Source organism: Cheilinus undulatus, linkage group 7 (genome assembly GCF_018320785.1).
Source record: "Cheilinus undulatus linkage group 7, ASM1832078v1, whole genome shotgun sequence".
In the NCBI taxonomy this organism is placed as follows: Eukaryota; Metazoa; Chordata; class Actinopteri; order Labriformes; family Labridae; genus Cheilinus; species Cheilinus undulatus.
The window spans coordinates 42,899,825-42,921,824 of NC_054871.1; the positions used below are offsets into that span (position 1 = coordinate 42,899,825).

A 22,000-nucleotide genomic window follows, 5' to 3' on the forward strand; every position below is an offset into this window, starting at 1 on the left:
GGCGACTGTGGAGGAGGTATTGACAATGTACCTCTTGCATAAAAGACAAAAACAGAGGCAGCGTTTCTAACCAACTCGCACAACTTTTCCTCAAAAAGATCCGCCATTGTTATTCCTTCTTTATGTCTCACTAGAGTGACGTATCAGTGACAGCAACACTGCCCACACGGTTTCCAGTGGTGCTACTCCGTTTGGCCCATCCATAAGCTTTATGGAAACGTGCAGAAATACGGATGAAATAAACACGGAGCACGGACAGAAGGCTCCGTCCATATCCAGATTCGTATTTAACGCTGAGCGTAAATGGGCCTTTAGGAAGACAGGTGACCAAGAACCCGATGGTCACTCTGACTGAGCTCCAAAGATGTGGAGATGGGACAAAGTTCCAGAAGGACAACCATCACTGCATCTTTCCACCAATCTGAGCAGAGTGGCTAGATGGAAACCTCTTCTCGGTGCAAAAAACAGGAAATCCGCTTTGAGTTTGCAAAAAAAACAAGGACGAACCTTCAGACTGTGAGAAACAAGATTCTCAGGTCTGTTGAAATTAAGATTCAACTATTTGGCCTCAATTTTAAGCATAATGTCTAGAGGAAAGGCACCACTTATCACCTGCCCAATAGTGTAGCATGGTGGTGGCAGCATCATGCTGTGGGGGTGCTTTCCACCCGCGGGGACTGGGAGCCTGGTTGGGGTTAAGGGAAAGCTGAAGGGAGCAAGGTACAGAGATTTTCTCAAAAAAAAAAACCTGTCCTGCAGCACTCAGAACCTCAGACTGGGCCAAAGGGTCAACTTCTAACATGACAATGACCCTAAGCACACAGCCAAGGCAACACCGTAGTGGCTTTGAGACAGCTCCTACAGTGGCCCAGCCAGAGCCCTTTGACCCCTGAGACCTGAAATTGGCTGTCCAGTGACTGTCCCCATCCAACTTGGCTGGGCTTGAGAGGATTTGCAAGGCAGAAAATCCCCTAATCCAGGTGTGCAAAGCTTCTTGCATCATATTCAAAAAGACTTGAGGCTGTAATTGCTATCAAAGGTGCCTCAAAGAAGTGCCAAATGTTCCGCCCCCTGTTACTGTGTAACCAAGCCCAATAGAGATGCACTACTGAGCCCCATCTATAACAGATGTATTTACATAACAATAAAACCCTGTTTTTGTTTCATGGATGAAATTTCCAGGATGAGGGAGAAAAGGTGTTTAAAAGTGGTGACGCCAGCCTTGTGTGCACTGCCAGCTACTTTCAAAGCATTCTGGGATTCGCAAGGCTTAAAGGTAGGACCATGTTTAACAACTAGTTAACACTGCAGGTTCGTATTGAAAAGACTAAAAGGATGAGTAAGCAACAGAGGTAATGTTACAAAAGGCTCTTGGGAGATGATGTTTTCAAGCACGGGTTTAACGTGAGGTTCAGTCACCTCCACCTTTCTCAAAACCCAAATAAATGATGCTTTAGTTTATCCACACTGCAATTGAGTCTCATGGGTCCTCTGGGGACTCTATCTATTTTTGCTCAAATTCCAAGCTAATCATTTTCCAAATTCCAAATTTCCAAAGACGTCACTTGTTGGAAACTTACAGCAGTGTGTGTGAATGCCAAACCTTAAATATACAACACTCAGTGTGACTGTGAACTATGTGGTTTTATCCTTATAAATGCAGTTTCATTATTTAATAGCAATACCTCTTAAGCTTTGGCTTTCACCAGCTCAGAGGTATGACATTGTATTCCACTAAGTTCAGCTGTTCCTGAAAAAAAATAATATCACTAATAAATCATAAGATGATGAATTAAACATAAATCCACTCTCATTTCTTGTCACAAACAGTCTAAAGCACATGAATCATTCTGGCTGCTTTCTCTTGCAAATGCAGAGTCGAGGTAGCTGTGAGACATCTTCCTACCTACACTTAGAGGTGGCATGGAAAGTGTTGCTTTTTCAATTCACACATATCTAAATGAGCTTGATGGTGTCAGGCAGCACAGCCTTGGATAATTTTTCTTAAGGCGATTCAGTGTGTTTTCAGCATGAATCAGATCAACTTGTTCTCCGTGGCTGTGGACAGTATGAGTAATAGAGCTAATTCTCAGAAAGCAGAGAGGATAAGGCTTTAGTGTCATAATGTGCAAGAACTCTGTACAATAAAATAGAGAAAAAAGTGAGGTATTTTAGAGCATGTGACAGAACTATTCATCAAAGATAAAGTCCTGCAAATTAAATTTGAAAAATAACGTCTCAAATGCACATTTCTGGGTTTCTCTAATTTAGTTTGAAGAAGCAGTAGTGCAAGTTACAGCTTCTCCCATCAAATGACGTTTGGAACTATCGGATAGTTGATGCAGCCTGTGGTGTATTAAACATTAAGCAAAAAAGGGAAGGAAAATGATGTAATGTAAAAGCAATACAGAAATGAATAACATCTCCAGATTTAGAATGATATAACCTATGAAGTAAAGTGAGTAATATATTTGCATTTCAGAGCAGAATATCACTTTTTTTAATCTATTAAATATGTGGTTTAAGGCTTTGAGGTTCACCCATATTTTGTTAGTGATCAAAATTCCTGATTGTATGCACTTGGAAAGCCTGCTGACAGATACACTATATGGACAAAAGTATTTGGCCACACCTGTTAATTATTGAATTCAAGTGTTACAATTAGACCCATAGCCACAGGCTTGTAAAATGATCAATAAGTGATATTTTTAGAAAGTGGAAGTGTTTAGGAACAACAGCAACAGCCACAAAGCAGATGACAACATAAAATTACAGAGTGGGGTCAATGACTACTCAGGTGCATGCTTTGCAAAAGTCGCTGTTGCCCTGCTGATTCCATTGCTAAGGAGTTCTGAACTTCAACTGGCATTAATGTAAGCACAAAAACTGCAATGGAACTTTCATGGTTGAGCAACTACATCCATGCCTCACATCACCAAGTCCAATATCAAGTGTTGGACTGAGTGGTGTAAAGCACAACAATACTGGACTGTGTTGCAGTAGAAACATGTTCTGTGACAAGAGAGAACATTACCTGCCTGACTGCACTGTGCCAACTGTGAAGTTTGGCTGAGGAGACATAATGAAATTTTGTCAGGCCCCTTATCTCCAGTGAAGAGCAATCTCAGTGCTTCAGCATACCAAGACATTTTGGACAATGCCATGCTTCCAAGTTTGTAGCAACAGTTTGGGGATGGCTCTTTTCTATTCCAACATGACTGTTCCCCAGTGCACAAAGCAAGAGCTATAAAAAATGGTTTGATGAGTTTGGTGTGGAGCAACTTGACTGGCCCACACAGAGCTCCAACCATAACCCCATCAAGCATCTCTGGGATGAAGTATTCTGAGTAAAAAGAGCACATTTACAACAAATCCTTTAAGAGTATGTGTCCATTCCCACCAGCAGCACTGCTGTCTCTGTGTGAAGATGCTTTAATAGTGATGACAGAACTTTACATGTTGATGTGCACATACATACCGGTGCATAGAAACCCTAGCACCATGGCCCAGCACAGCGCTGCTTTGACTGTGTACAGACTCTGCGAGCACAATCTCACCATCGAAAGAGGACGCCAAAGACATAGCTGGATCCCTAAAGACTGTGCACCCGCTGCAGCCAACAGGAAGAGGAAACACTGCTGCACTTTCACACCACCTGTGCAACAGTGTGCATATGTTGCTCACATTACGTGAACTGTGAAGATGTTTGATTGTTTTTCCATGCCAATTAAGCCTTATAAATTGAGGTAAAACTGAATTAAATTCATTTTACCATTAGTATTGTAAAGTATACTATATCAAGGAGTATTACGAATCAGTCAGTGTAGCATCTGTTTATATATTCACTTTAACTGGTTTGTGTCTTTGCGTAGGGAATAGTATCAGTCATTTTTGTCCGTTAACCATCATCATGTTCACTAAGGGGGTTTGTTTGTCATGAGATGTTGCATCAAACCTTCTAAATCTACCAACCTGGGTTCCTCCTTCCTTTCAGGTATCCCACAACATTGTAGATTCTCTTATAGGACAGCTGGTTTCCAACGGTCAGGGTGATCTTCTTTCGTTCTAAGAAGAACAAAGGGAAAAAGAAATAAGATGCAGAAAAGCAATACATTTTCAAACATGCTGGTAATTTTGACCGGCCCTGGCCAATTTGAAGCCGTTATATGAGCTGCTGAGTGATGCTGAATCTAAATTTGTCCCCAGTGTGATGATAAAGCAGAATATTGAAACCTTATTTTGTTAGTAATGGCCCAGAGAGAGAGGGTAAATTGAAACCAGCATGGCTCACAGTCTTAGTCAAATATGCTGTGGCTGTATAAATCTAAACGTACACCATTCTGAGGAAAACAAATAGAGATCAGGGTGAGATCTAAACAATTCTCCGTTCACAGTGTGGGAGTGCTCAGCCTATTAAAAGACTCTTCAAAATTAAAGAGTGAACATTAGGCAAGTCAATCACAGGTTTGATTTGTTCCCATCCTGTCACTTTCACTGGAAGGCTTGGTGTTAGAAATTACATGTAAAGAAGATCTGAAATGGAATAAAGTTTGTGTTTTTCCACTGAGACTACATGTTTCTCTACATACAGTCAGCCCCATTCATCACCCAATGAGAGCAGAGATCCTCCCTAGTGACACAAACAGGATAAATGATTTAATGTTTGGATGTAAGATATTTAAAAATACACACCCTTTGAAACACAGAACTCTTTCTATCCCATTTTCAATGTCTCACTTTCAAGAAGTATTTGGATGTCAGCCAATGAGAGTTAATTGACAGCTCTAATTACAGACACAAATGCATGCAGAAGCTCATTCCTCTGAGGAAACCCTTGTCATCAGAACTATGGGCATGTCTTTTTTTGTCTCTAACCCTATTAAAATCCATATTAAAAGAGATGCGATGAATATGTATGGGGAAATAACACAAATATTTTTTAAACATTACCATAGATGCTACGTCATGAATCTCCAGCTCCAGCCTTGCACCAATTAAACAAAGACATTGAGATTCATGCCTGACCAGACCTTTTATTTTCCCTAAAATAATGTTATTCAATTCCACAGTCCAGTGGACCTTAAACTTCAGAATAATCTGTGAAATTGTTGTGACAGAAACACCAGGCTGCTTGGATGTCTCATAGCATCTATCTTTAATATGCTTGTCTACAGTTTTCTTTCTACAGTAATCTTCTGGGACAACTGTCTCCTTAGCTTTCTACATACCATGTAGGCCTGGGCATTATGGCCAAAAATTTATATCCCGATATATATATATATATATTCGTGATACACAATATCCATCACAATATTTTTGTAAATGTCCTCTAAGTAGATGTATAATGTGAGTATTGAATGAGTAAATAGACTGTTTTATTGTATTTTTTTTTTAATTGTATGCAAAAAGGGTAAAAATCGATATCAAGTAAAATTTAGCACACTGTTTAAAAAGACTTAATTCAGTCTTTTACTAATAAATCAAAATACATAAATACTGTTTAATAAGTCTTTATAGTCTTTTATAGTATATGGAAAGTTCTGAAATGCTTTCTGTGCAGCTATTTTTAATTTTAGTCTTAGTCTCTAGATGAGATGTCTTTTAGTTTTAGTCACATTTTAGTCAATTCTATCCTTTTTAGTTTCAGTCTACTTTTAGTTGACAAAAAATAGAAAAAAACATTTTAATGTAGTTTTAGTCCATATAAAGTCACAGTTTTTTATTTACTTTTAGTCCAAGCATTTATTTTGTTGCCTAAATCTGGTACCAAATCATGTTAGTGTGCTCTACGCACCCTGCCACAGCTGAGAGGCAGTAGAGATATAGATGCATTGTTTTATGACAAGTTTACCCTTAGTGGAGAAATATCACGGATTTGGAATGTCTAATGAAACCTAAATTACATTTTTAGTCATAATCTAAGTCGACGAAATCAACAGTTTCTGTGTTATGTTTACTATTGCTGATTATGAAATTACTCTTTTCCTCATTAAGGGTAAAGCAAACCTACACAAAACTCACCAATCCTGCATGCAGCCGATGGCTAAAACCCTGCAGTCTAGTCCACCAATCAGGCTCACAGTTTTGATTACATTAGTCCGTAATCTGTGCTGATAAATGCTGTACAAGTTTCTGACAATATCATGACATGAGAGCATCTGTAGACCTTGTTTAAGGAACTTTTAAACTCCTCATTGTCTGTGCTTTTTGTACTGTTAAGCTGAGATAAGCCTCCATAGCTGTGGAAAAGTGGATCGCATTTGTCCATCTTCTCTGACATGTATGACTCTGGCAGGGAGTTCTCCGAAAAATGTTCACGCCTAGGAAAATCATACTTTGGGTCGAGTGTCTTAACGAGATTTTAAATCTTTTCAACAACACTGGGGTCATGTCTTTGGTGATGTGCTGTGTAACTGCCGCCGTTATCTCGGCATCATCTTGCAGCATATTTTAACAATAACCGTGTTGAGTTCGACCTCTTTTTCAATTTGAACCACTGCCAGAGGACAGATCCAGCACTGTTTCTTGTTGTCTGTCTCTGAACGCCGCTAACCCGCCTTGCCACTCTGTTTGCTTCCTTCACTCTCCTGTGCGTCTTGCACATGTGTGGAGGAGAGTTTTCTGGATGGGCGGGGGAGTGTGCACTCTGCTGTAAGAGAGATGTGTTCAGGGACAAGCGAAACTTCAGCGAGAAATACACGCTGACGGCTAAAAACGTCCACATAATTTATACTTGATATTTGCGTTATAATCATTTTATACATCGTGCCAAGCAAAAGCCACGATACATCGAGTATACTAGATATTTTTTCTCCATGATTCTGTTGAACTGTAATTCCAAAGCAATGTCTGATTTTCATTAGTTGATTTTAAGTACATTTTTATTTATTTTCACTTTGTCAGTTTCAAGTTATTTCAGTGACCATTGTGAGTTTATCTTTCTTTAATGGAAGGGTACCAACAATCTTGTCAACATGTGCAATTCCAATGAAAAATATAGAATATTGATTCTTTTAACTCAATATCAGAGATCAACAGCGCTAGTAAATACCCGGATAAAAGCTTTTCACCTGAAAAAAAAAAGGTGTGGGTGTAGTTTGTCTTCAATAACATCATGATGGTACTATTTCAGACCTTATAATTCAGTTAAAAACAACCTAAATGAGCTAATGAAAGACTGACCTTCATGTGAAAGTCTAAAATACAAAGTGACACTCACAATGATAACAATAACAATACCCTCCCTCAGACACAAACATACTGTACTCTGCCGTACCATGTTCTTGACAGAGCAGTCAGTTGATATTGTGTCTGCCTGCTCTGCTGCCTTGCTGGACGGCTGTGAGCTCTGGGGGGGGACGATGGCGGGATATCTGAGGGAAATGCAGCCGAGGTGCCAGTAAAGATGTGAAGCAGCAGCTCAAACTGTGTGTGACAGAGGTCCCCTGCCTACAGCACAGCGCTACAGCATGACAGCCCACTCTCCCAGCCGCACCGCCGTCCTCCATCCCTCCCCGCCTGTCTCCTCGCTCCTTTTTAATACATTATAAAAATTCACTGCTTTCTCTCATAGGCGCCACATAACCCATTTATCACTTTTGACATTGGCACAAATGACTTTGGCTAAAGAGCAGGGATGGAACATGTGGCCCCGTTTGTGTATTCAATCTGCAGACGTACGCACAGAGGGCAGCGAGAGATTTGTCACAGAGTAATTCTCCCTCATGATGAATGGGTTTATAGATAGGGCTGCTGCTACAGGTAAGAGGTGACTATGTTACGTTTGTATAGTTTATGAGAATATTTAAAGGGACTATATATGTCTGATGTTCTCAGGCTAAATGAAATGTGAAGGCAGATATTTCAATTTCACCTTAGTATTTCCCCAGAGATCGCACCTTTTTTACCCTGTGCTTTCAAAAAAGAACAGTACATTCTAAAATTAAAAAGAAGATAATTTCAACAGTTCTTTGTCATGTATCAAACTGAGCTTTAATAACAATTTCCCCAATGAAATGTTTAGTTCTTTTCCTTGTAAGCAGAAGGGCAGCAGGATAGTTAACGCAGATAGTTAACCCCGTGTCTTCCTCAAGAACATCAAACATGACTGACCTAAAAAGAACTTTTTAAACAAGTACAGTTTTCCTGAAAATACATAACAGACTGATTAATTCCCAGTCAAAGCTATTTAAACAATTGTACCTTAAATACTTCAGAGGTATAGTACATCATTAAGGGTCAACTTCTGTTTGATTTGGATCTTTTATGATGGAAAAATTCCTGATATAACAGCGTTGTTTTATAAGCTAAAGTTGTCTTGATGCAGCTACCAGTCAAAAATGTCACTTAATAGTGCTGCAAAATAACGCTTTAATTTCTATTAATAATCACATAAAAAATGAACCCAGATTGAAAGGATTGACATCATACGTCACTCTTTTCAACAACCATCTTCTCACTTCAGCTGTCCTTTCAAATAAAGGCAAAAATTGCCCCCCATATATATATATATATATATATATATTCCTCAGAGATCCAATTTAAATAGTCTATTCACATTTTTATAATTATTTGGTAATCAATAAATGCAAACACAGTGATATTTAACTTTGTAAACTTTAAACTCTGTTGTCTCTCTTGCTGTTGTTTCATACTTCTCATATAATATTCTGGTTTCCTCTTACTATCAGGCCATTTGCATTTGTAAGAAATATTTTTGCATTACTTCTGCATGAATGGCACCACTGTAGTACAGACAAATGTGGATTAAACAGCCTTTCTAACATTGCCTGAAACAGCTTTTTGGCTCATGTCTTTACAAATAAAGTTATACAGACAAAGTGCTGCTTATGATGTCCTGATCAGAGGTTGAGGTAAACTTTGAGTTGACAGCATCATTTAGTGCTGGTTGGATGACACAGATCAGCTTGGTGAGTGTAGCTGTTGTTGCTATTTGCTAATTAGCCTGGCATTGTGTGTCCATGAAGAAGGGTAAAAGTGGAAAAAAGCGGGTCTGAAGTGGCAGAAGAAGTGGCAAAAAAGGACAAAAAGTGTCCAAATGGGTTCAACGTGGCAAAGAATCACAAAAAGTGGTTAAAAAAAGACAAACTAAGTGGCACAAATGGACAAAAAGGTGGTGATATGTTTTAAGAAATTGTTGAAAAGTGGCAAAATGGATACAAAGTCGCAAATGATGTGGCACGAATGAGTTAGGAGTGGCAAAAAGTTTTAAAAAATGGGCCTTAAGTGACAAAGAAGTCACATAAATGTGTAAAAGATGGCAAAAAGAGGTACAAAGTGAAATAAGAAGTAGCTGAATAGGATTTAAAGTGCCAAAAATGGGTTTCAAGTTGCAAAGGAAGTGGTTAAAAGGTTGAAAAGTGGCAAACTGTGTAAAAAGTGACTAGAAGTTGCAAAAAGCAACGAAATTGAAAAAAACTAGAGGCTGTTAAGAGTAGGGCCGATGTAGAATAAGGAGGAACCCCAGTTAGTTATGGTTGATGTATAACTGATGCATGATCAGTCAGTTATAAAGACATTATCTAATAGAGGGGGCATGAGATAATTGCTATGTCAAAGAAAAGATGAATGAATTCCATGTATCAAATGCTTGTGGGCATTAAAAGATCTAATAATCACGACATTGTTTGTCTATATACTAAATTGTGAAATCCAGTCAATTGTAAAAGCATTGATTTGCTGTCTTTAGATGTTTCCACACTATAGCATTAATACCCATAAAGCATGGCTCATATTTCATTGATGACTGAATCAGGGAATTTGAAACACCACCTGTGGTGAAAAATACCTCAATGACATGCCACTAAAGTGTGTCTATCACCTATAGGGCCCCTCACAGTTAAACATATCATAAAAAGAGCTTCTATATGATCTCGGAGTCTATACTCACATGACTCTGCCCTGTTCTCTGCAGGGCATTAAGAGCAGAATTGAGAAGAAAAGGCAGTAAGTGAATGATCAATAGTGGTGTAATTAAAGGGCCTGGGAGTCCTTTCCATAAAGCCATTTCAAGTTGTTCTGCTTCACTCGCCTCTGCCTCTGTGGCTTTGCAATGTAATTGCTACGGAAATTTGTTACACTTTTGGCATTTGTTCTGAGTGGGAGACTGAGAGACTGAGAAGGAAAAAAGTAATATGGAAGTTTATGATTTAGCAGAAGAAAATGAGAAATGAGACAAAGGCACAGCTGACTTACCGGAGTTAAAAAAAAGCTCTTCGGTTGTAATTTTTTAAACAAAGTGATAGGTATAGAATGAATTTGTGGGTTTCTGTGTAAAGTCTGGCACCCGTCAAAAGATTTCTTTTTTTAATCTGAAAAATTCTGGTAATGTGAGAGACTCCACACATGATGATGAAAAGTGAAATATCTAACAGTGCTGCTCTTATCATGCCTGGTTTGTAATGAGATGCACAGCAACACAGCCCTCCACACTGACAACCAGAGTCTTCACTCTCAAAACTCCAAATTTCACATGCTCAAACTCACCTGCTACATCCACTGATATAATTTCCTCTCCTTAATTGCACATTCAATTGCAATATGTTTTCAGGACATGTTGCATGAGCTTGTCTCAAATCAACAAGTTTGTTTTCCACTTCCATTTAAACTTTATGCTACAGATTTATTACCATCGCCATGACTGTGTTTGTTGTGCTTCCATCTTCAGTTTGCTTCCTGATCAGCTACTGTGGCATTTCACGTCACAATGCACCGAGCATGTGCTTGGCCAACCTGGGTATTCCCCTTACACAACAGGATTTCTGATCATAAATATGAAAATTCTTAGTCAGAGCAGCCCTGACCATCTTCTGGACAGATTAGGGAGAATAAAATCTCAATCTTAACACGCCTCACGACACAGGAAACTCTGTCAAGATAAACTTTAAAACCATCAGGTAGCTGTCCTGCCTTTGCTGACTTTGGCTGGAAGGGTAAAAAAAAAACCCTGGATCTGCATGAATATCCTGCAGCGTGAACCCCATTTAAGTGAATTTGAGATCAGTAAACCCTGGTTTATAGTTGTAGTCTGTATTAAAACTACACTGTAGTAGCCTATGCTGTTGTAAGCATGCCATACTTGGGCACTGGTGTGTCCACATTGCTCTGCAATCCCCCATTCACATGCTGATGCCTGGTCTTGTTTTTCTACCAGTTCTCTTTGGCATATTTTCTGCTTGTGTGTGTACAAGAAACCACTGAAGCTGAAATCAAGTATTATGTTGGGTTTGGGCACAAAATTGGGTTAAAAAGACGATTTAAGATAGTTAATACGTGCAAATGTATGTATATACTGTATAAGGTGAGGCTTTTTACCACAGAGAGCCTTTTTACAGTATTTGAGTTGCAGAGAATAGATTAGCATTTGAATATAGTAAATAAAGTTATAAGTACAGAAAGTGGATTATTAAGTGCAAATATGCATATGCGGTGAGGTATTTTACCACAGAGAGCCTTCTTACAGCACATTAGTAACTGTGAATTGATTAATTACTTTTAGCATTTGAGTATATTAATTTGATTAAATTAAATTAGTGATTAGCACAGCAAGTAAATTAAATAGTACAGATATGTATAAGAAGTGAGGCATTTTACCAAAGCGAGCCTTTTTAAAAGCATTTGAGTTACGGTTAAAACATTATCTTGCAGAATTTGAGTGCAGTAAATAGATAAAATTAGTTTTTAGTACAAAATTGGGATTAATAAGTGCAAATATGCATATGAAGTGAGGCATTTAACAGCAGTGATTTGAATTACAGCTAAAAGATTAATGAGTGCAAATGTGCACAAAGAGGTGAGGCTTTTACCACAGTGAGCCTTCTTACAGTATTTAAGATACAATGAAGCAGTAAGGAACAGTGCTTTACATTAAGCAGGGCTAAGGTGCTTGTTAAAAAAAAATTCCTATTTTCTGACAAAAATATAGAGGAGTGGAAAATACCTTAGTTATTGCAAAGAGGAAAAGAAAGGAGACATCAGAGAAGATGAAAAATGGGATATATGTCGCATTTATCTGGGAAACCTCCCATACAAAGTGTTTGGGAAGAGCAGGACTCTTCAAAAAATCCTCAGAGGGTGATTAGACAAATGTTGTGTCTTTCACATACATTATAGGCCAATCAGAGTGACAAGGAAGAATTAGGTAACTCAGGTAAGTCACATGACCTCTGGTGGATTCAACTCATACCTGTCCTGCCTGTCAGGAGAATAGCAAAAACACATTCTTTGCCAAGACAGGCTTTCAGAATAGTTCAGTGCTCCTCTTTGGATTAAGAAATGCTGTCCAGATCTGATAAAAGCTGCAGGTAAAGCTATGTCTGAGTTTATTGCTATATGGCAGTCATTGCTGGCTGGTTGCAATACAACTAGACCCTGCCTGTAACTATTGCAAACTCATGCCTAAGTGGATTATGTCTGATAAAACTGCTACTCTGCTTTGCCGGTGCATGCTATTTCTACCATTTTTCAGCACAACTAAACCCAGCCTATCACTACCACCTCGTTCTCCTCAAATGATACTGATTGGTTCAATCAGTTCTCAGACCTGGCACAATTGTTTCTGATTGGAGTTTTGCAAAATGGATCTGCCTGATGACAGAGTTGAAATCTGGCCAGTCTATCTGCTTTGCAAGGTTACTGAGAGGGCGGGGGCATTTTTTTTTTTGCACTCTTTCAGCCACTAAGACACATGAATGAGGAATCCAGGTCTGATATTTTTTGAATCCCAACAAGTAGTTGTGACTCATATTATTATCTGCCGGCATTTATCTCACTCTTAAGAACACAGAAAAAGCCTGTAAGACTGCGGCCACTTGGTTCTATCCAGTGGACTGCATTGTTACAGTTTGAGGAGGTGTCAGAGACATGGATGGGCCAAGAACTATGCAGACCAGTGTATGCACAGATTCATCATGGAAGTATAAAACAGGTTTAAGAGTGAGATAGGGTCTGAAATGCTTTGGCACCACTACAATATGAGCATCATGGATTTAAAAATGTGATAGAAAAAAAAGTAATAAAAGAAAATTTAAGTATCTAGAAGTTAAAGTTATTGGCTGTGCGTTGGATGGCAAGAACATTTCATGCATTTAATCAAACTGATAATTATCACACACTAAAAAGTCCATAACTGGGTAATGCAACACATATCCCCCGAGAAAAGAAGAGAATGATATGGATGCACACACTCATATGCACGCATTGCAGGATCTTTAAGGTCTGTGGATTTCCATGGAGGGCCCCTGAGCAATTAACCAGTGGCCAGCCAATACAGCCAGACTTAATTGAACGCGGATTAAAAGAGAAAAAATAAGGAGAGCAGGTATTACAAAGAGAGAAGCGAAATAAAAGGAGGCAGACAGATGGAAACAAATGATAGCAGGGATCCCAAGAGTGGTCAGAGGTGCAGCCAATCGATTGGAGACAGATTACAACTCTCTCACTCGCTTTCTTTAACTTCCCTTTAGTCTCTCTCCCTTTCTTGAGCCCATTCTCTCCCTCTTTTGAACACATTTGATGTAATGGAACCGCTTCAAAAAGCAGCCTACCTTGCACAGCCGTATGGTGAACATTACGCGGGGTCTACACAGATGCGAGTCTTCAGAGAATGGGGATAAATGCGATTGGGCACATGCACACTCAAAATGTGCAGATCAAAAGAAACAGTACCTCTGGCGGAGCTGGAATGGCTTGTGACTGACAATTCAGATTCTGTGACGGATGAAAGGTATCTACTGACAGACAGGGACTACTAACACAGGATTTCACAAAAACTATCAATAAAGACACTAAAAGCCTTAAAATCAAATACAAGGGATTTTTCTTTAAAATGGTCCAGAACACCAGGTACTTTGAGTTTGCAGTTTGAAACAAAACCAAGGTAAGAGATGAACACACCTGTGCAATCTGCCTCTTTGCACCAAAGGATCAATTGTCCTCATGTCTGTGGTTGCTGCTTTTGGTGCTGCATTATTGATTGCCCATGTGACCGACTCAGAAAGCATGGGTGCATGACAGTGACGGCCCTGTGTGTCTGTGTCACTGTTATCTGTGCAACATGGGAAACAGCAGAAAGCAGTGTTCCAGTCAGTGACCAGCTGCTTGGATTTATTGCCGAACAAATGGAAATGGACAGAGCCTACGCATGTATGGTGGGGAAACATGCTGGCAACAAATGATGACCACTACCTAAAATACCCCCTCAAAAACAGCGGGGGGGGTGAGTGAGGAGTAAGTGAATGGCAGAAGAGTCAGGGAGAGAAAATGTTGGATCAGAAGATGGCAGTGTGGTCCACTGGAAAGCAGGAATTATCCTGTAATACTAAATCAGTCTCATCTCTCTTGGGCACTCTTATGACACACATGCATTCTGTCTAAATGAGCACACTGATTCACACAGTTTACCTGAATATGCCATGACTGCTATCCTGGTTATCTCTACTAAACTTGGGCCATTTGGAATAAGACCAACACTAAAAGGTGTCATCAAGCCTATAACATGCTGGCAAGCTCAGCTGGCCAGAGGTATTAGCCAAAAGAAGTGACTGCTTCAGACCCTGTCGCACGACAAGGTAGTAAAAGTAGAGAATGAACAGTACCCCATCTCACATTTCAAAGTTTGAATTGATGTTTATGTTGATGATTTACATAATGTGTGTTCAAAATGAATACAGTGTTCTTGAATACCCCCCCAAAACTATGCACAGTCATCTGCAGCCATTTAAATTGCATTGACAAGTTGAAAAGTACATAACTTATTGGATCTTAACACATGAACAAGAACATCTTCAGGCCAGCCTACAGGCAGCAAAAGAACAAAACAAAAAGGTTTTACAATAAGAGCCTTCTAAACTATCACACGTGACAACAAACCCCAAAGAGAATGTGGCAACCAACCCCGAAGAGAATGTGACAACCAACCCCAAAGAGAATGTGACAACCAACCCTGAAGAGCATGTGAAAACCAACCCCAAAGAGAATGTGACAACCAACCCCGAAGAGAATGTGACAACCAACCCCAAAGAGAATGTGACAACCAACCCCAAAGAGAATGTGACAACCAAACCTGAAGAGAATGTGACAACCAACCCCAACTGGAATTCCATGCCAGCATCAAGGCTAACAACCATCCAACAACAAGTTAGCTAGCTAACAACAATCTAAACTATAGCTTTCCCTTCACACTCCTTAAGGGTAACAACAAAAGCCTTGGAGAAAAATACTGAGGAACGTAAAATTTACAATTTGACATTAAAAACAAAAAAGTCCTCTCACTTCAGGTTCAGCAGTCCTACTCCAGGGAGACTATGTAAATAAGCTTTGGTCCCATTTTTGGAAATTTTCACACCATGCCACCTGTGCCCTCTGGTGGCAAGATATAGTGAGTGTGACAACCAACCCTGTTCTCTGCTACTACTCACTGCTGATGAGGTGGGTCTCCTATAGACTGTGAAGGGGATGAAAGAGAAGAAATCCATCTCCTTCTGACCAGTTACCAAAGTTAACTCCTCCAGACATCAGGACCATCAGGGCCTCCAAAACAGACCTCTACAGACACACAGTCCAAAAAAGAGAAGGAAGCCGGGTCCCTTTCTTCCATCTGTGAGCAAAAAGGTACAACCTAAAACATCCCAGTAGAGACATAGGAGTGGAGGGATTGCTGTTCTCTCAGAAACAATCACAGATCTTTTCAGATTCACAACAGTCCAGCTTGCAGCTGAGTGCAGTGCATACATGCCAGTGAGAGTGAGACTTTAAAAACAATCATGTTTAGAGATGTGCATCAGCAGACTGAAAAGACAGTTCAGCACACTTATCTAATAAATGAGTATAGTGTAACTTAGAGTCCAGGACTTGGACGATTTCTTTGACTACTTTGAGTATTTTCCTCTGTTGGTTGGGTGCAGTGGTGTAGTAGTCCATGAAGAGGTGGGAATACTCTTAATTTCTAAACTCTTTACTGGGTATACTCTTTATTCAGAAGTGGGTACATTCTATAACTCGAAAAAATAAGTGGGTATACTCCCTGTTCCTGCATATACCCTTCACCACACCACCGGGGGACCCCGAAGAAAAACTGCACAGGGCCTTATGTAGGCTTGGGCTGAACCTGATGGCAGGAAGTGTTTATTAACACTTCAGACTGGATCTCACTCTTTAGGGAAGAAAGAACTTTCTGAAAGTAATAACTTTATTATAATAACTTTATTTGTATAGCACTTTTAAAAACATGGGTTTACAAAGTGCTTTGACAAGTGCAGAAGCAAGCAGAAGAACAAAGCAACAACCCAAAGAAAAGATAAGAAGACAGAACGTGACATGCAGACAGCATCAGCAGAATCCACAAATTTAAAGAAACTAAACAGGAATATGGATGAGATAATAATTCATCAAGATCAATATACATCAAAACCTAGATGTCATGTGAAGCCATGCAAACTAAGACATCACAGATATCAATCAGAGTGCAGACATGAAGCCATTCTACACAACTAAGACATCATGTACATCATCAGGATGCAGGCAAGACACAGACACCAAGTACCATAAAACAATAGGAACAATAGGAACCCAGGCAATGCAGGAACCCAGCTGCACGGGCTGAGACCGAGAGGACCAGAATTAAAACATGAGAAATTAAAAGAGAAACAAGGAGGAGTAAAAACTAAACAGGAGATAAATGAGAAAAAGCAGTAAAATGTAAATAAGAGGGCAAAACAGACAGTAAAGCGAGGTAAAACGAGCTGTAAAATTGTAAAAACATTCAAACTGATACAATGACGTGAGGGAGACAGTAACGATTAAAAAGAACAGCCAGGGGGCAAGGAAATAAAATGAGGTTGACAGGGAGTAAAGGAGAGATTAAGAGGAATTTAAACTAAAACAGGTAAGAATCTGTGAGAAGATAAAAAGTAATCAGAAAAGTATCAGCTGAGGTATCAATAAGGACTTGTTAATGAGTATCAAAGGGTATCAGTATACATAGTACACTAATAATAATGATCTCCATCCCTAATTGTACTGATCATGCTTATTTTTCCTTAAAACTGTATCTATTATCCCTATTCTCAAAAGCAAATAAGAAAAGGGTGTTTTTAGAATGTGGTCCTTGCAAAAACATATTTTTGTTCATGTGACCCTTGAGTGCAGCGAGGTTGAGTGCCACAGGGGAAATGTGTTGCGTGCTCAGAGCTGAAAAAAGCCCTGACCCAGTGAGACACGGACTAGACCTCTGAGAGTATGCTGGGGTATTTGGCACCAAGGCAACCAAACTTGTACCTTGTAGGTGCTTTCAGTGTTGAACCAGTGTCAGCACGGGCACCTTGGCTGGTTTTCAGTTATGTAGCCTCAAAGGCCTCACAAGCAATGAACTGTGATGCACTTTGTGTTCTGAAAAACTTTTAGTCACAAGCAGCATTTACTTTGTTTGCAGCTTGAGCTACAGTAGCTCCTTCAGTAGGTTTGATTCCACGTGCTAATCTTACCTCCTAGCGTGCATCACTCACCTTTGGCTGACCCAGTCATAATGTCACTCAATAACAAATCTATATCATCACAGATAAGGCATTTTTAATGCAGTGCCACCTGTGGGATACAGTCATGTGGTATTTGGTGTTGTTTTTGACCTTGCTCATTACATTCTCCAAATGATATGAATGTTTTGGACATTAGTTGGTAAAATCGCTTAATTCCTTGCAATTACACAATCAGGCACATTGATTATAAGCTTTTTGACTAGTTGTTTGACCAAGTGGGTAATCTTCTGCTGTCATTGATTTTGAACGACAGAGCTGATTGTCTTGGGTCTGAGGGATTAACCACTGACCAGGTACATGCAGAACCAATACAACAGTACTGTTACCAGCCAGATGGGCACGGGCGGCCTGACCAAGCGCAGAGAAAGAGAGAGAGAGAGAGAGAGAGAGAGAGAGAGAAAGAGAAAGAGAGAGAGAGAGAGAATTTTGTGAGGGGAAACACAACTCAAACAATGAGCGCTCCTGCCTGTGCCCATCCCTTGCAAGTGCAGCCTGGTTAATTCCACTGTACATCGGACCTCCAGCCCCTAAAATCAGCCCAACTCACTGGGAATTCTCCAAGTTTTCCAGATTAGCCACTCCAGCCCTGTCCCAGTATTTTTTCCCCTGCACCAGTGTTTCTGGAACCTTTAATTTGTCATGTATGACATAGGCAGTTGAGCTTTTGCTCTGTTATTTGTGTTGCAATAATTTCCTGTTTTAATCTGTTTTCTATGTTCCAATGTGACAACAATTACCTTGCTCCACTTTATTATTTCTCTCTGTAATTTTTCCAAAAGCGTTATTTTCACCCTCAGGGTTTCAAATGTCCTTCTCTAATTCACTCATATTTTGGTGCCCTTCTGCTCCGTCCTTTTCCTCAAGAAGAAATGTTGAACCCTAAAAATAAGATAATCTTTTTTCTACTTAATCCCTGCATCTCTCTGTTCATTCCCCTTTGTGTGCTAGAAGATCTCCTCCAGTTAGAGCCAGTCCCTGCATCCCTTCTCTCACCTCATTCACGTTAGGTTAATTAACAACTGCATCTCATTTATGATGACCTGACCATGAGGCGCAGGCAAGCAGCAAGTCAAATTACAGAGCAATCAAAATGGAACTGCAATAAAAAAAAACAGTTCAAGTAATTAAACAGCACAAAATAACAAGAGCATGGCGACTACAATAAAAAGGGAATGTAATGAGAAAAGGGTGAGAGAGCACGTCAATATATAAACTCCACTGAATTCTAATTTTTAAAAGGATTTTTCCCTACATAATGCCATTGCATTAATGCATTAGATTAATATGATGACTATTAATGTCAGTGTGAGAAAAAAAAACAATGCGTGACTCACAGAGTGAGTGTTGGCTATTAAGGGGGGCCGCAACAATGTCCCTGTCATGTTGAATGAGTACTGCATCCACAAAAGTCCCGCCCACAGACGACACCTAAAACCTTTTATTCAACAAGAAGTGTGTAATGGAATGTTAATAAAGACTCAAGACGAAGCTATGATATCAAAAATAGCTACTGCAAGCATTCAATAGGTGAGGAAGATAAGCTAAAAAATATAAGCTAAGCCATGTCAGACTAACACGCCTGCTTTCAAGTACCAAAAATAACTGTCTATCAATATCTATTATAGATCAAATAAAGTAGCCTTTGTAAATTATTGGGATTTCTATTTGGTTACACAGATAAGCTAAAGCAAGAAGAAGTAAACAAAAACACAGAAATACAGGGAAACACGTAATCTAACCAAAAGTTTTCCATGCTAATTCAATTTCATCCATCAGTGATGAACCAGGCTGATGTGTGCCTTCAGGCCCTGCTTTGTGTACTTGAAATCAGGTCCAGATAGTGTCCAGAAACTCGATCTATGACCTCCTATCAAAGTCAAGGGTCCCCCATATCTTTAGGACACAGTGTGGATCTTTATCCAGTCCACATGTCCCTAAGGCCGGCCACACACTAGACAATTTTTAAATCTGGAACGATTTTAAAACCATGGGAGACCACGGACATGAGGACAATTTTAAAACATTTTTCATCTTTAATCCTCTGAACACACTCACTATACTCAGCCAGAGTGTCAGATCACTGGAGACCACACACCTGCCCACCTGCAAACGACCTTTGGTGATCACGTGACTTCAGAAAACAAACAAACATAGATGTCTATTGATATCCTCTTGCTGTCCTTCCACAACAGGCTGTCCTGGCATGTGTTACAGGTGCAGCAAAAATCACGTGACAAGGTAAAGACTCAGGTTAATCGGGCTTAAAATCCTGTGGAGTGTGGCCGGACTAAGTTGAGCAGATATAAGTCTGGTTTCCCCCATTTTCACCTGTTAACCATTGAAAAGACTGTCGTGTTTAATTCTATGAGCTATATTTACTTAAATCTTTATTATCTTTTCATCTCAGTTTTATTCAGTTCCATTGCATAAGAAGTATTTATTGGTGTAACTCAATTAAATGGAATTTTGTCATGTAATTGAAACATGCAAAAGGGCAAACGTTGCTTGATTGTTTTTTTGAGTGCATAAAATGTAGACCATTTTCTCTGCAGCTTTAAACCTCTCATGTTTTTGTGTTATCTGCACGGAAGGTCAAAATAAATTAATTCCATGTGCTCTTGAAGCCACATCAAGCAGGATATAAGTTTCTAAGAGCCTTCCCTTTTCTTTTTAAGTGAAAAGACACTCAAGTGGCATTGAGAAGCACAAAAGGCATTCAGAAAGAAGGTGCTAGGTTTAATAATCTATCAAAATTAATGTGAAATATGTAACTTGTAACTGTTGTAGAGCAACAGGTACATGTTCATAATCAGAATCAGGCTCAGCAGTGAAACAATCTTACCATAAAGTCCTGTGTAAGACAAAGTCTAATACTGTTTTTTCTGGACTAAAAAGCTAGTTGCATCGAATATGCTGCCAGTATAAAATGCTCTGACATGCAGCATCATGACTGCAAGTACAGCCAACACAATTGAAAATTCACCCCCATTCATTTACAGCTCAAAACTTCCTGGCATGCATGTGATGCAGGGCGGGCTGGGGGTGCCACTTTACCTCAGCTTTTCACTCTCATGTCCATGCATTTGAAGACAGCAGTGGTATACTGTTAGGTAAAGAAACTGTTGAATTGTTCTTGATTTAAAGACTCCTCAGCTGTTGTAAGTTTTACATTCTCCCTATTTTCAGTGTTTGCCAAGTTTACAGCTTCAAAGCTTGTTTTGTCACAAATAGAAAGAAAAACCAAGAGTTTACATGAGGCTTCATCCACCCATCAATACCAGTGGATAGCACCCATGGAAAAATGTGCTAGCTGCTATCACAAGACGTCATGCAGGGCAAATGAGAGTCTGCAAAAAACAAAACAAAAAGGAGCCAGTGGAGGCCCAATCAGAGAGAGATAAATAGAGTAAATTGAAAAACATTAATCTGACACACAAGATAGACAGATACTTGTATCCCATTCATCTGAGAAACCTCCCGTACAAAGTGTTTGGGAAGGGAACGATCTTTATGTCACATTCATCTAGCCAATTAGAGCAACAAGACAGAATGAGGTAGTACAATCAAAGCTCTGGTAGTAACATGAGCTTAGCAGACAGGAACTGTCGTCGTTGTTTACAGACAGTTGGGTTTGTTGGGGAATAAAACTCATGCTATGGGCTATAAGGAGAAGCAGAGTTTCCGTCAGACTTTATGGTCTCCAGGCAAAATGGCCCGTGGTTCTCAAAAAATCTGTCCATTTAGCACAACTAATGGACCTTTACTTTAGATAGCCATGTGACTAGTAACCTGCATTTTACAGCATAAAAAAAATTTAAAATAAAAACACTGTAGAACAGCTTCATGTGGTGCAAGAGGCCGGTGCAATTATGGCAGAAGACACTGGCATAGCCGCACTAAAGCACCAGTTTTATCAGAACTTGACGAAATTTCTTTGTTAAAAGAAGAATAAAGAACAGCAGTGAGTTGTTTTCTTTTCAAAAACGACAAAAGTCATGTACTGACATGTCTACAGTCACCATGGTTCACGTTATGCAGTTCCCTATGGAGTTTAGTCCTCGGTAGGGGCGCGGCTTGCTAGTGGGTACGTCACGTGTTTGTTGCTCTGATTGGCCCGTAAAGATGTGACAGACAGAATGTTCATCCAATCACACTCCGAGTTTTTTTTTTCAAAAGCTCATACCGGTCCTATTCATTCACATTTAAAATACTGGAGAATCTCTCAGTCAAAAGGTGTAAAGAAATTTCAGTGTCTTGATTCACAGAGTAAAGAAGAAAGAGGGGAGGCGGGCCCAAAGATCCATGGCTGTTTTGGCCAAGTATTTGCTGCTGTGCTGCTGTGCGGTGTTGAACACTTATTGTTGGTTGCAGGTGGTGTGTAGGTGTCTTCATCATTTTCTCTGTACTTTCTAAATGCCTGTGGTGTACATGTAGGCTTTAGTGAAATG

At 39.6% G+C, this 22,000-nt stretch overlaps 1 protein-coding gene across 1 annotated transcript in view; it reads right to left on the reverse strand.

The window, feature by feature from the left end:
• Nucleotides 1–22,000, reverse strand: part of LOC121511708 (inactive N-acetylated-alpha-linked acidic dipeptidase-like protein 2) — a 492,988-nt gene that overhangs the window by 265,407 nt on the left and 205,581 nt on the right. The window contains exon 8 of the mRNA XM_041790471.1: nt 3,973–4,065. Coding sequence (XP_041646405.1) covers nt 3,973–4,065 — 93 coding nt within the window. The remainder of the gene's footprint in view (nt 1–3,972; nt 4,066–22,000) is intronic.